General features: G+C 42.8%; 1 protein-coding gene across 2 annotated transcripts in view; it reads right to left on the bottom strand.

Moving 5' to 3' along the window:
- Positions 1-5,189, bottom strand: part of cps1 (carbamoyl-phosphate synthase 1, mitochondrial) — a 45,462-nt gene extending 40,273 nt beyond the window's left edge. For both annotated transcript variants that reach the window (XM_053440429.1, XM_053440430.1), the window contains exons 1-7: positions 4,911-5,189; positions 3,520-3,629; positions 3,211-3,355; positions 1,371-1,460; positions 1,213-1,269; positions 1,029-1,121; positions 719-808 (exon numbers count right to left, since the gene is read on the bottom strand). In XM_053440429.1, the coding sequence (XP_053296404.1) occupies positions 719-808; positions 1,029-1,121; positions 1,213-1,269; positions 1,371-1,460; positions 3,211-3,355; positions 3,520-3,629; positions 4,911-5,036 (711 nt within the window). In that variant the 5' untranslated portion in view covers positions 5,037-5,189. The remainder of the gene's footprint in view (positions 1-718; positions 809-1,028; positions 1,122-1,212; positions 1,270-1,370; positions 1,461-3,210; positions 3,356-3,519; positions 3,630-4,910) is intronic.
- Positions 5,190-14,719: the final 9,530 nt, after the last annotated feature.

Below are 14,719 nucleotides of genomic sequence, written 5' to 3'. Positions count from 1 at the left end.
TGGTCATGGCAGAGTCCCTCAATATTATGTAATAGTTTTAAATCAACATTTGCCCCTCTAGTTTAACAAAGATTCAGTACTTATAGTCAAGTCAGGGTTAATAGACTCCAAGGTCCTCAGACAATGACAATATTCATATTTAGATTTATGACACAATAAATGTCACATTTCCTCACTCTCCTCAAACACAATAAACAAGCAAAAGCGTCATCATTTCCATTTTATCAACCAGGAAGTCAAAAATCCTCCCTAATGATAATTACTATTAATTTGACCAATTCTTTGACAAATGAGAATCTTCATACTGCCACACAATGACCAATCAACAACAAATAAAGGAAGATAAATTATATGATAAACAGACAATAAACAGACTATTGGAATAAGTGTGCTGGCTGTTTTTCCTCCACTACTATTACAACCAATTATACAAAATCATAAATAACATCTAACCGTTAAGTGGAGCACAAAGAAAGAAACAAGAAACCCAGTTTCAGTTGCAGCTGCGTGACACAAATAACTTCTACAGAATGATTCATTTAGACCTAATGTTACTATCTGAAATTTTCTAGGTCATGTTGCAGAAAACAAAGTGTCAATTTTCTTTTCCTGTATTTGTGCGGAGAAGGTTCATTAGGGGCTGAGCCACAGACACATCATTCCTGAGTGTGGAATTAAACGAGGACGCCCAATGAACAAGAGGGTTTTACTTTCTCACCTTAACCAGCAGGCGGATGATGTTGTGTTTGATGCCACAATCAACGGCCACTACTTTGATTGGGTTCCCTTTTCCAAAAACTTTGATTTCCTGTCAGGCGAGGGGGCGGGCAAACACAACAGAAGGTTAGTGATCAGCAACGTCATTTGTGAAAAGAGGAAAATGTGTTTTGAGTCCAGTTTGAACTGATGTAATTGTGGCCCTGGTCAGACCTGGTATGAACATTGAACTGACACATGACATTAAAATATGACATTAAAATATGTCATGTGTCCATAAATAACCAAAAATAAATGGTAGCAGCTGTTACCTTGGTGGAGACCTCTGCCACCAAGTTCTTCAGGTTGGGGTCCGATATCTCAACGGGCTGTCCGTCAAATTCAATCTTCCCCAGAACCGTGCCCTGAAACCACGAGCACATCAACATCAGTGAGCGATCAAGGCTGTCCATTTACTAAATGATGCAGCAGATCAGAACTGTGCATTTACTGCACCTTGTCTCTGATAACTTTGGTCAACATTCGGGTGTCGATCCCAAACAGTGCAGGAACCTGCAGGGGGGGAAAGTAAGGGATTGTTAGCTTGTCAAAAAGCGAAGTCTTATTCACTGCTCCAACATGGCCCCTGAGGAGGAGGTAATATGAATCCTAACCTTTTCATCTTGGAGCCACTGACCCAGGGACTTGACAGAGTTCCAGTGGCTGTACTCGTGGCTGTAGTCTTGAACCAGGAGACCGGATACCTGGAGGCACAGACGCACAAATATTAGCCCGGGAAATAAATGAAAGGTCAAAACTAAAACTCTTGCAACTAAACTGCACCTGCTCCGATTATGTGTGCTGGTGTCAAGAGCTGCCATAAAATACTAAAATGTGCCAGCACATCCTGAGCATGAGGAAGTACACACAGAGAGTACACTCTGTCACTTGTGTTTATTTGTATCTTTAGATGTAAAAGACAAACAATAAATCATCAGCTAATCTGCCAATTGTGTGCATCAATTAATGTAGCAATATTTATTAGTTCAGGCCTGATTGATTTAGTGAAACCCATGACAATTGTGGTGGCAGCAACAACAACGTAGTAGCAATTCAAAAATAATTCTAGAGCAGACGACTTTATCAGGGTTTCAAAAAGTACATTTAAGACCATGATTAATGAGATTTTAAACCGATGTCGGGTATGACAGATGTGAAGGAACATCATCATTCCTGTAATGGAGGATAAGTTGAGGTTACCGAGTGGAGAAGAATCCTCGAAACGCCACGTTATCGCACAAACTACCGACAGAGACAGTTAGTTTCCATACTTTTTGTGTGTACAGAGATGAATTCTGACTGATGTGTTTGTGGACTCATTAATTCTCAGTTCCATGTTGGTCTTTTCTGTAGTTTTTATCAGTTTGTGAAACACGTTGAGACATTACAAGCTATGCGTGTCGCCATAAATGTCTCTTAAAAAAGGTAAAACACTCATTATAAACTCGGTTAACTACGTAGGATTCAAAGAATGTCAACATTATTAAGACCTACCGAAATTTATTTAAGACCAAATATTTTAACATAAAATTCAGATTTTTAACAATCAGTTGGCGTATCCGTCTAAGTTTAACCAAACACACTGCACAGAGGCACTCACACAAATAAGTAACAAAAATAATGCCAAATCGTCTCTCTTTTCAATTCGAAATTTATATTATTTATTTTGTTGGAGGGGTGTTCTCAGCCGGCCCTGTACAGTATAGGGTAAGCTCTGAAGAATTCCATATGGCATCACCAAAGCCCATCTCCAATACAAAAATTATCCTCTGAAGAAAAAACAAGAATGAGCTGAATGCATCACCCCGCACTTCCTGTGGCTACTCCAAAATAAAAGAAGCCACGTGTTTTAACTGTGGAAAGCTTTCAATTAGAAGTGCAGTGTTCGGTTTCACGAGCAGCTCTGACACAGTGAAAAGAGAGTGAACAGTGAGGATGACAAAACTGCACTGAAATCACATGCAGAAATTGTTCCTGTAAATCCCTCATTATGCATGGGCAGGCAATCTGAATCCAACTCAGGACCCTGGCACTACCAATGAAAACTACTTTATACCGTTCTAACTACTGAATGAAAATACTTTGACAAAATAATATCAAAATGGAGTTTAATTTCATGAATATTGTGAAGATTTTAACTTTAACAGGTCAATTTGTTGTCTTTAAAAATGGAAAATAGCTGATTTTTGTAGGATGTTTTGCCCAATCAACAATCCCAAAAACCCAATTCCTCAATTTTTTTTGCTATTATAAAAGTGGTGTTGTAAATGACTTGATGAAATCTACGTCCAACTTTCTGTTGATCGACTCAAACAATCAAGACAAACATTCTTTGTCAATAACTCGAGTCGGGGAAGTGACAAGGACAAAACTAAATCAAAGCATCATCTATATACATATAGATGAAATGAAATGCAGGCCCTGAAACCTTGGGACCACAGCAGTGTTTCTAACCTGGATGCGTTCTGACTCCGCATTCTTCCTCAGGCCCAACTCGTCCAGCTCATGGGTGTTGGGCACGCCATAGTTCCCGACTATTGGGTACGTCAGGGTCAGGATCTGACCTCTGTAGCTGGGGTCAGTCAGGGCCTCTGGATACCTAAAGATTTTATATAAAAATATGGCCTTGTGAAAAACTTAACTAAAGAAATGTACAAGGGGTGTTTATATTTACATTTTATTTTCTGTTTTCATAGCTTCTGACACACACTTGTTCAAATGCACTTTTGTATTTTGATTCATGTCAGCACGTCTCCTCCTTACCCCACCAGGCCCGTATTGAAGACGAGTTCCCCAGGGGCTGACACATGGTGCCCAAAGGAGAACCCTTTCATCCGGGTTCCATCCTCCAAGACCAGGTGGGCTGTCTGGGCCTGAACGGGAGTCAAACAGAAAGAGTGCAGGCAGATGTTAGAGCAAAAATCTCCCCCAGGAGTGATGCACTGGAGAGAGCAGAGGCAACACTTAAAATGGTGAGCAGCGAGAGCACTGAGCCTCTGGGACTTCATGCTGAAGCTGCAGGTCACTGTGGATTGTGCTGTGAATGCTGAGACACACAAATCTGTTCTTCTGTTCTTCTGTTCAGTGTGTGTGTTTGTGTGTGTGTGTATGTGTGTGCGTGCAATATGTGGATATAAAGGTTGCGGTGACCCGAGATGACCTCCAGCTGCTGAACATCACATTGCCAGGGACCAATAGTCAAACCAGAATTAGTGTCTTAAATCACAGGAAAATAAAATGTTCACTTAGTAACACAAGATGTGCTGTTGGTGTATGTGTATATGATCAATTAAAACTAATGTGTCTGTCTGTTAGCAGGGTAACACAAAAGCTACTGGACGGAATAATACAAAACTTGGTGGAAAGATGTGATACTGGTCAAATTTTGGAGCAGATTTGAACATATTTTACTTTTTTACATTCATGTCAAATTATAACCAACACTTCAACCATGACACTGATTTAAACTTACTTTATAAATGTTAAACTTATAAAGTTTTTGGTAAGGTGTGCTGTAAAGGCATATTGCAATCAGGGTGCATTTCCACACATGATGCACACAGGTTCTGCATCTGTGTGCTTATCATCATTTGCGCAGACCTGACTTCAAACTTTCCAAACTGCATTACAAAAACTGCTGATTTACTGCGGTTTAACTAAATTACACATTAGCCAAATGCAGATGGCTTCCTGTGTTTATTGTATTTTACTTGAATATAGTCTTGTTTTAATTCGGCTTTGTATCAATCCACCAGAGTGACCATGTCTCAGCACAGTACCATCTTTTTCTACTGGCTCATGCTGCCCTGCCACGATGCTGTTTCTGATGCAAGAGCGCTTTATCCGTAAATGGTCAACTATAGCTAAAGTTCAAAATACGCTAAAACAAGAACGTCTTATTCTATTGGGTGTGAGCCGAATCAATAAACAACCTTTGCTGAGTATTCACATGGCGGTAACACGGTTTTGTGTGTTTGCACTTTTGTATATAAGCAAGATATCTAAGACTTTACTCATTTCTCTACGGAGTTCGGTGCAGAGTTAAGAGTCAAACTGCGGCGTTAGCGCTGAGCTTGCAGAAAGTTTGGGAAAACTTCAAATTCAGCCATTTTACCACCGACGACCCATCTCCGCTCACACGCACTTGTTCTTACCTTGACACTGTAAAGTTTAGCGGCTTGGAGCCTCAGGCAGGGCGACGCGCTCCCCAGTTTTCTGCCGAACACACACACATGTCTGAGGGGTTTAACTGCGCTGAAGGCCCGAAGAATCCTGGTCATATTAACAGTGCTGCTGGTCCGAGTGGCGGCTGGGGGAGCAAGGTGCTGAGAGGAGGACCGCGGGGGAACTTGGGTCTGAAACTCATGAATGGATGAGTAGCTGGGGCTCCCCTCTCCCCTCGTGTCCTCAGACACAGACACACTCAGCGCTTTAACTAGTGACTTCTGATTGGCTGCCCGCTCGTTGCTTTTCTCATCGCACCACGCGCACAGCGTTCGGATTGGTCCCTTGGAACACGCCCTTTTGTTTCTTTTCCGACACATGAGAAATGATGCAACTGGGATTAATTCACGTCTGTTGAAATCCGGAAGAGATCGCAGAGGACGACGTTGGAATATTTTACTGCTTGAAACATTTTGTGCTGAAGCTGTCAACTTATACCTGAGATGTCCTCAATTTGAGGACATCTTGGCTGGTCCTCACAAATACAGAGGGTTGATCTGATTTTTGGGTGAGGGTTAGAATTAAGTTTAGGTAGTGATAGTTAAGGATAGTAGGAGGTGTCCTTTGGAGGTGTCAATTAGTGTCCTCAGAACTATAGAGAGACATGTGTGTTTGAGAGAGAGAGAGCAAGAGAGAGAGAGAGAGGGAGAGTGCTGAACCTCTTTCAATGGGCTAATTGTGGGTTAGTTATGGTTAGTTTGGTTGACGTTACCATTGTTTTGGTTTAGTTGTGGTGGGTAAGATCAGGGTAAAGGTATCTGAGATTCTCTGTCACCCAGGGTCATATCTTTGCTTGTGTTGTCCTCACACAGGGTTTTGTGTCAGCGTCATTTCTTAGGTGCTGTTTAAGGTAAGGGGAAAGATGTGATTAGGTTTAGGTTAAGGTTAAGGCTAGGCATGAATTGGTCAAGGTCATGGTTAGAGGGATACGGTTTTGGTCAGGAGCCGTCGCATGCGTGTGTGTTTGTGTGTTTGTGTGTGTGTGTGTGTGTGTGTGTGTGTGTGTGTGTGTGTGTGTATGCTCTTATACAGCTATCTTTGTGAGGAACAGTTTGAAGCTGCTGGCCATCAGATGACGAACAAGCATCATTATATAGACTTCAAATACCGTACAGCCTCTTTATGAAGAAAAATACCATATTTGTCTTTATTTTAAACAACTTTTCTTTTCTTTTTTTTTCATTTTCTTCTACTTGATGCTGGGATAGAGGAACTATTGATTCATTACATTACATTTCATTTAGCCGGCGCTTTTATCCAAAGCGACTTACAATAAGTGCAAAGTCTTCATTGTAGAGCATTGACAATAAACTGTACTGTGACTTGCACCTGCTAACAGAAACCTGCTTTACTTTCTGTGCAGCAAACTCTTCTACAGGCTTTTCTCTTTTCGTCAAACTGACCATGGGCAGGCTCCATGGTGGAGGGGATTAGGGCGGTCCGTGTATTTGCTGATCACTGCAAGACCGGCGCTGTGTTGAGAAGGCTGCCTGACTGCCACTCTGCTGGGTTCAGCAGTCTGGACAAAGTGGGTGTGAGTAATGGGACCTGTGCAGATCTGGAAATGCCTCCACTCTCTAGAAGTCACAACCTGGAACAATCGACTGTGTAACTGTAAAAAAAAAAAAAAAAAGCTATGATGTTACGTGCAGATCTTCACAATAAAAAATGTGAGGAGGGGTCCCTGAAGTAGGTCCATCTAAACCCATTCATGCTCATGCACATAACGTGTATGTTAAGGGAAAAAATAAATATGTTATAGCCCGACCAATCTGTGTCCTGTGTCCTAATTGTCATTGACTAAAATCTTTATCTATTTATTAAACTGAACTACAGCCCCATGCAGCCACAGCCCATGTTCCTCATGTCCAAATTTAACAGCGGCTCCCTCTCTTGACGTGTGGAGCTGTGCTGACATCCAGTGGTGACTTCCTGCTCTAAAGACTCAGAGGTATTCCAGTTATTAACAGTGTTGTAGTGGCACATGTGATGTGGAGGAGATACTGCAGCTCTCACTCTTTATAAATATATATATATACATATATATATATGTACAGTACAGTATATGAGATTTATTTAAAAGTGAGAAGCCTGGTATCATTTAGCTGTCAGCGTGAAGTAGAGGCTGTCACAGCTTTACAGGCGCCGTGACAACCACAAGTCTTCAGGGATGCAAATGTGTATTTATGTCATGTGGGAGGTGATGCATTCAAGTGCAGGGTGGGTCTCATTATAATTAGTTCCCTGCTTGGATTCTGATCATGATGGTGTATCTTCAATCATGGATCATTATTATAGATCGTGGTGGCAGCTGATGGACCACGATTACAGCTAGATTCCTAAGATATACATTAAATCTCACATATTGATTATACGTCTATTATTACAACTGTCATCACTGCTCCTTTATCTCAGTCAGACATTTTATTTTGGATCAATTCTTTAAACATGGATCCACCACTCCATTATGTCTTTTCTCATGAATGTTGTAAATGTTGTTGACATGCTTTGTTACACACGGCATAATTTGCACTTCTGTCCGTTCTAACAGAGGGATCCTTCACTTGCTTCTCCATGGTTGCTAAATGTTTTTGGAGTTTGCCCTCTTGCTGAGGGGTTAAGGACGGAGGATGATCGGCCCAATTTTGAAAATTGTTATTTTTTAAATTGGGCTCTATGAATAAAATATGATTGATTGATTCTTTGCAAGTGAAAGTACTCACACTGATACCTTAGTTAGCCTATGGCCCTCAAAATTAATCACAGTATATACAAGTGACTAGAGATTTGCACCAGAGCAGAGCCTAGCAGAGAGAGGATGCAGTCACTCTGGAGGTTAAAATGACAAACAGGCCATGAACGCATCCCAAGTGACAGTGAATATGTAATAATCATCATTAAGCTGCCATGCTTAGCCTCTCATTGTTCTGCTTGATACAACTTATTTAGGTTTAACTTAGGTAACTTAGGATTGATTAAATATCTGTCCATCACCACTTCTTAATTTGGCCTTTGGAAACTGTTGAAACTCAGCCCAGGCCGATGCCTCTACCTGATGTCTCCACTCCATGTGCACTCATCAATCATTCCCGCTGAAGATGTCTGTGAGAACAGCCATCACACAGAGGATTTATAATCCTGTTCAATGTGAAATATCACACAGAATGTTAATATTTAAAGAGAGTGAAAAGTGAAAGCCATAAAAGCCTTTACTGGGAAAATGTCCTTTGATAAAATAATGCAGAATCGATAAAGGCAATATTTTCGTCTCAAAAACCCCAAATCAAATACCTGAAGTGTTTTTCTATAATATGTACAAGTAGAGCAGATTTATGGGGAAATTAATTGCACATACTCACACTTTTTTCTCTTGGATGCATGTAAAGCAAATTAACCTATATAAATATTTCACACAATCTACCTATATTAAAATAAAGCATATTTTAGTAGTCAATTAAACTTGATTTGTTAAAAAAGCATCTAGATAACAATAATAATGTTCTCCTGTACTCTATTGACTTAAATAAAAATATGGCCTCAAAACGCAGCCCCGGCTCTTTGATGACATCAATAACAGAATCGCCCATGGTGGAACATTGCTGGGCGATGAACTGGGAGAACACGAGACGACTGTGCAATGCACAGCGTGGCCCTTTATTACTGGGACGGCCGCGGTGAGCTGCCTTCCAAATTCCTCCACTGATTGGCTCAGCCTGCGGCCTAATGAGCTCCAGTATCTGTCCTCGGCGGAGGGACCCCACATTGTCTGCAGTTTCAAGTGTATATTTCAGATGGTGACCAAGCTTAAGGGAGGACGTAAATAGGCGGGGGGGTGGGGTGGGGGGGCAGCTCTCCCTCGCCGCCCTCTTTGCCAGGTTTCCGAGCAAAGCCCTGGACCCAAGACGACAGAAATAATAGATTCAAGGATCCACAGTGGTGGCTCATACTGGTCTGATAGTTGGAGGATATTGAAATTAAACAGGATATTGACGTTAAAATATATTATTCAAAGGCGAGGCAGGTTTATTTGTACGGCAGCTTTCAGCAGCTGAGTAGTTCACACTTTACATGAGACATAAACAGACCAGAAAAGAAGAATTACAGAGCAGTTACAATCCAAAGTAAGACATGAGTGAAAAGTGCAGGTTATTAGATTGAAAAGATGGAAACAAATGCATTTGAAGCCTTAATTTGAAATAACTGAGAGTTGGAGCAGATCTTGTGTTTTCTGGGGGAGAACCTGCACTTTGCACGACCATGAAGGTTTGACTCTGAGGACTGAGGATTTTAGAGGCTTGGGCGGGGGAAATGATCCATGTGATGCAGTTCATGTCCAACAGTCATATTTTATAATAAAACTGTTTTGTTGCTGCTTATCCTAACTTTTTCTATTCTGTTATAACACACTTTGGCCGGATTGAACCGTAAACTCTACCAACTCCTAACTAGGATGTGTTGACATGCATATTCAAATGTAAGTGCAATATCCATTTTGAGCCACAACGAAAAGGCCCTCTTCTATTGGTCTGTGTCCTTTGTTCGATTTTAGACTTTTTTTTTATAAATTTGCACTGTTTTTCAGAAATAGCAGCTTTCATTTGGTTGTACTGCTAATACCCCTTGCACAATGACAGTAAACGCTTTCTATTCTATTCTTTCCTATTCTATTTATTTTGCACTTGCAGCAGAAGTGACAGTGTAGGTTAGCGTGACTTATTGTTATTGTCTTGTCGAGCTTCAGCAGGGGAACATTCGCTTCTAAATAATAAACAACCTCCATGTTATTAAACAGACTCTAAGTTAAAATGTTTCAAATGATTTCAAATGTAATTTATTGTCCTTCCATTCAGTCGACCTTTGCATTATTGAATTTGTCAAGAGTATATGTAGTCGTCACAGTGGTTCACTCAGGTGGTTCAGTAAATGTGGAGCTTCTGTTATCACCATCTTCAGAACCATACTTTGCCCCCATGTCACGGTGCGTGCTGTCAACAGCGAAGAACGCCCTCGCCCGGCGTCACCATTTCTGTTTTGAGGCGATGACAGTGTGATTGTCCGTGACTGCCTCCGCAAGTTCACGACGTCCACAGCGTTAAAGGAAGATCAAGTCATCAGCTGGAGAAAAAAAACAGACAGAGCCCGTCCCTATCCGATTCCCTTCCTCTCCAGTGATGTTAGTGTCTCCAGTAAAACAAAATAGAAAAGGGGGGCAGCGAGTGTCTTTGTTTAGCCTGCCCCCTTCTAATCCCTGTGTGGCCAGAGAAGGGCTTCAGAGGAAGAGCTAGGGGGGATGGGGGGGGGCTCTATGGCACACAGGCCATAGAGGCTGCATCAGCCCCCTTAAGGAGCCATGGCCCCTGCTCTTAGAAATCCCAAGAAACTTCACACCTCTCTGTGGGGACTAAAAATAGGCCCCATCTGTCCCCCCAGGCTCAGTTACAGCCTCATGCCTTTTGGCATGGTCGGAGGGCCGGGGAAGGAAGCTCTCCGGGTTTGAACAAAAAGGGAGGCGGTTGGTTTCGCGGGGAGCCAAAGTCCAAAGTCTACTCTCCTGTCATTGCAGATGGCCGACTGGGTGACCTCTGCTGCTGCGTGTTCCGCAGCAAAGGAAGTTCCTTCACTGCGGCGTGTCCCCTCGCGACGCTCCAACTTCCACTGAGGCAGAATACCAGCGACTGTCTTTTGGAACCTTACACCACACTGTACCCATCACATGATTTTGTATTTGACTACCCCCACCACCCCCCACCCCCTCCCAACAGCTCAGGTTCCTCACATTTCATTAATCAAGCCACTGTCACCTTCTCCTTCACAGAATCTTAATTACACGGCTCACAGTTTCAAGGGGGGTCTATGGTCTGGTCCCGGGCCTCCTGGAAACAAGGCTGACATCTCTCCTCCGGGGGTCACGTCGGGATAGTTAGATGGAAAGTACAGAGGAGCAGACGGCAAACCTGAGAGACGCCAAGCAACACGCAGGCCGTCAGAGCTTCAGATCACACCATCATTCCGGGGAGGAGACAGTTATAGCGCCTGGCCTGAAGCAAACCTGGAGGTAATAAATAATAAAATAAATCCTCCCCCTACACACACACACACACACACACAGACAAACACCCATGCCAAGGACAAAGCAAGCCGGCGAGGTGGCGATGTAGAGACAGATCCAAGTATACTAGGCCGCAAAAGAATAACCCCCATGAACCCCTCCTCCCCAGTCATTCTATTCATCAGACTGAAGTGCTAGACTCCAAAAATAACTTCTTTGTCTCAGCCGATGAAAATGAGTTGACTGAGGCCTCCAGCTTATTCCCATCAACATATTTTTAATGCCGAGATCTCCCCTCGTGATATTGCAGCCAGGAGAGATCCCTGCAGAATGCTCATGCAAATGAATCCAATAAAATGAAAAAAGTTGGTTGAATAAAGTTTTTTTAAATGCCCTCCATTTGCTCTTTTGTATCCAACTGATGTTTGATGGTGCCACCAATGGACACCCACATACTTGTTGAATAAATTACTTCTAATTCCTACCATAACCTGCTGTGAACTTTTTGCACGTGTCCATTTTGTCGTCTCACGATGTCTATGAGAAACGTGATCGATGAATCAGATGGGAGGTGAAGAGTCAGACCTGAAAAGCACATGTCGGCCAACTGATGGAGCAGACTGCTGAGGAAGGATCACAGGTCAAGTAAAAAAACTCTGACAGCTGTCATTCAGGAGGTTAACTAAGATATTTTTATCTGTATTGTTTGAGCTTTGCAGAACTTATGCAAAGTGGCTACAACTTCTTTCTTGTCATCTTCACAATGTGTCGCGTGGGGTGTTGATGTTGTTCTGTCGGTCAGTCGGTCAGTCGGTTAGTTTGACTGAAAGTATTCAAAAAGTATTGGATGAATGGACCGCCATAAAACTGGGTACAGACATTCAGTAGCAGCAGAGGTCAACATGCAGTTGAAATCAATCTTCAGGTGGTGTGGTTCACTTTATATCCCTGAAGGCCCCGCCTCTCTATAAAAGATATATGACTTGGCATCTCCTTTCCCAGAGGAGCTGGACACTGACAGTTACTACGTTCAGGGTCAGTTTAGTCAGAAGAAGACTTATTTCACTAATGTGATACTTAGAATGACTCAGTAACAAGATGCTAGATCTCATCCATCGCGTAAAGTTCGGTCATGAGGATAAACCCCCTGAGATGAACCATTTTGTTTTCGAGGGGGGTTTATTATCTAGCCCTATCTTTGAGGGTCGCCGGGAGCTGGAGACAATCCCAGCTGACATTGTGTGAATGGGTACATCCTGGATTGGTCACCAGCGTCGCACACGGCCAACATACAGTGACAAACCACCTTTTCACACATCAACCAAAAACCAGACCTGCAAGTGTTTGGACTGTGGGAGGAAGGAGGAGAGCCAGAGAAAACCTTCACTGGCACAGGAAGAACACGCAAACCAGGCTACACTTGATTTAAAAACAGGTCGCAGTTAAAAAGATGGGTTGTTTTTTTGTTATTTGACAGGAAACTGATTGCAGAGGCTAAGGTTCAGTGGATTTAAACAGCTCACAGTTATAACTGGCACCGGAACTAAACTAAACTAAATTTGACTCCCTGAAACGGTTGTTAACAGAATGCATACATGTCTGTGATGCAGTTCATGTGCAGCTCACGTGCTGCATATGATTCACACAACAATACCTGATACTATTCATTGCCGTTTCTTTCCTCTACTCACACTGACCGGCCATCACTTCTTAATAAAGCCCAGCTCCGCCATGTCGGTGAATCCATTAAGACTCTATAATGGAACTCAGACTGGACAGCCGCCCAGGTGCAAGGACCGGGGCAGAGTTTCTATCTGGCGAGGGATTGAGGGGAAGTCAGACCCGGAGAAGGTGCCACGGGGTGCCGCGGTTGAGCCGAGATGACAGCTGAGGGACAGAGGCTTTCTCTGGCATGCCCTCGCTGGAGATGGGGTCAGTGAAAGCAAGTGGATGAAGGGGGAAGGGAAGGGCCTGCAGAGTGGAGAAGTTAATGCAGCTCCGTCATCACCGGGCCCTGTGGTGGTGGTGGTGGCGGCGTCTGGGGATAGTGCTGCACCGCTGGCACAGGGAGACAGATATAGACAAGAATTAAGAAGACAGAATTTGCCCTCTTAGCCTTGACAGGGTTACTGGCATCAGCAGCTGAGAGCGCCACTAGACGACCCGGGCGCTGTACTTAAACGCCACATCCTCCCCCGGGGGGCAGCAGGACTGCTCACCAACATAGAGCCTGAGCACAGGTGCTGCTCTACCTTACACAAATCATCTGACTGGAAATAAACAAGGGCTCATAATTACAACTGAAAGACACCTCCATGTCCAAACGTCTGCTCATTTGACTCTTTTGGGTTAAAGTTTGGTTTCATCACTTCACTGAAGCTCAAAGTGAATAAAGTATTCTTCTAAACATGCAGCATTTTTATGGCAGCACTGTTACATAAAGTGCAGATATCCTACATATAACATATAATATATATATATATATATATATATAATGAATACAAAAATAGAAAATGTACAAAGGAGAAAAAAGTTAAAACAACATAAAATTGAATTGAAATCAAATTTATGAAAATAAAAATAATTTTCAATAGCTAGTTAGATCAGAACAGAAAATGTCTGTTTAAGAGAGATTAAAACAGAATAAGGAGGTTTTTGTGTGGGATTTATTGTACGGACACAGCTCCATGCTTGTCTTAAATTAAAATGCTAATCATGATAATGACGATCTGACTTAACCTGCGCCTGTTAGAGACTATGATAAACACTGTTAATGTGAGAGTTGACCTCTGTGTATGTTGGATTAAAGGATAAAAGTAAAGAAAGATCAAACTACAAGGTGAGTTAAGGTTCAGACACCATCCAAAACATCTCAGACGCCATAAAAACATCTACACTGGTATTTGGTGCCCAAGGCATATCACTACTTATGGCCTTATCTTTTTTGGGAAACACCCTTCGTCATTTCCAGTATCTTGTTTCCAACCTTTCACTGGAACAGTAATTTCTATCTGACAGATGCTGATGTCTACCAGTGTAAATAAGATGTTACGTAACCACAATCAATATTAGGATTATATACATTAGAATTCATAATATCCATTTGAAAACAAAACAAATAAAAGGGTCAGATTAAACTAGTGGCAATAAGCGAACGTTTTATTACACTGGTACAGACTTGACCTGACCTGGGGGTTTGAAGGTGTGTGTGTGTGTGGGTGGGGGGGGTCTCTTGTTTTGTGCCTGGACCATTGGACATTTCAGAGCAGCTGCTGTTATCAGGCTTTAACTTTCCTATTCCTTCCCCAAATAGACGAGAAACGAGTCCTGTGCGTCACGCGTAACGGTGCGCAGCGCCGTGCGTAACAAGTGGAGCAGCTTGACTTGAGACCCAGATGGCCCCGGGGTCAAATAACATTTCAGACCGGTCCCGATGTTTTCGTTTTTGATTATGGATCAACGGCCAGAATTAACACCTGCTGGCCCGCAGCCCAATATTCCATGTTTAGAGAGGACCCCCCCCCCCCCCCCCCCCCCCCCCACCCACACACACACCCCTCACACCAACCATCCAATCCTTACGCGGGGAAGGCGTTGACGGGGGTCAAGAGGGAAAATAGCCTCATATATATACGCCCAGACGGTGATTTCTTGCTCCGAGTCACGTCCACTTTGTGCTGTACACTCCTT

The sequence above is a fragment of the Pleuronectes platessa genome, chromosome 14, assembly GCF_947347685.1.
Source record: "Pleuronectes platessa chromosome 14, fPlePla1.1, whole genome shotgun sequence".
NCBI lineage: Eukaryota > Metazoa > Chordata > Actinopteri > Pleuronectiformes > Pleuronectidae > Pleuronectes > Pleuronectes platessa.
This window is presented reverse-complemented; position numbering and strand designations above follow the sequence as displayed.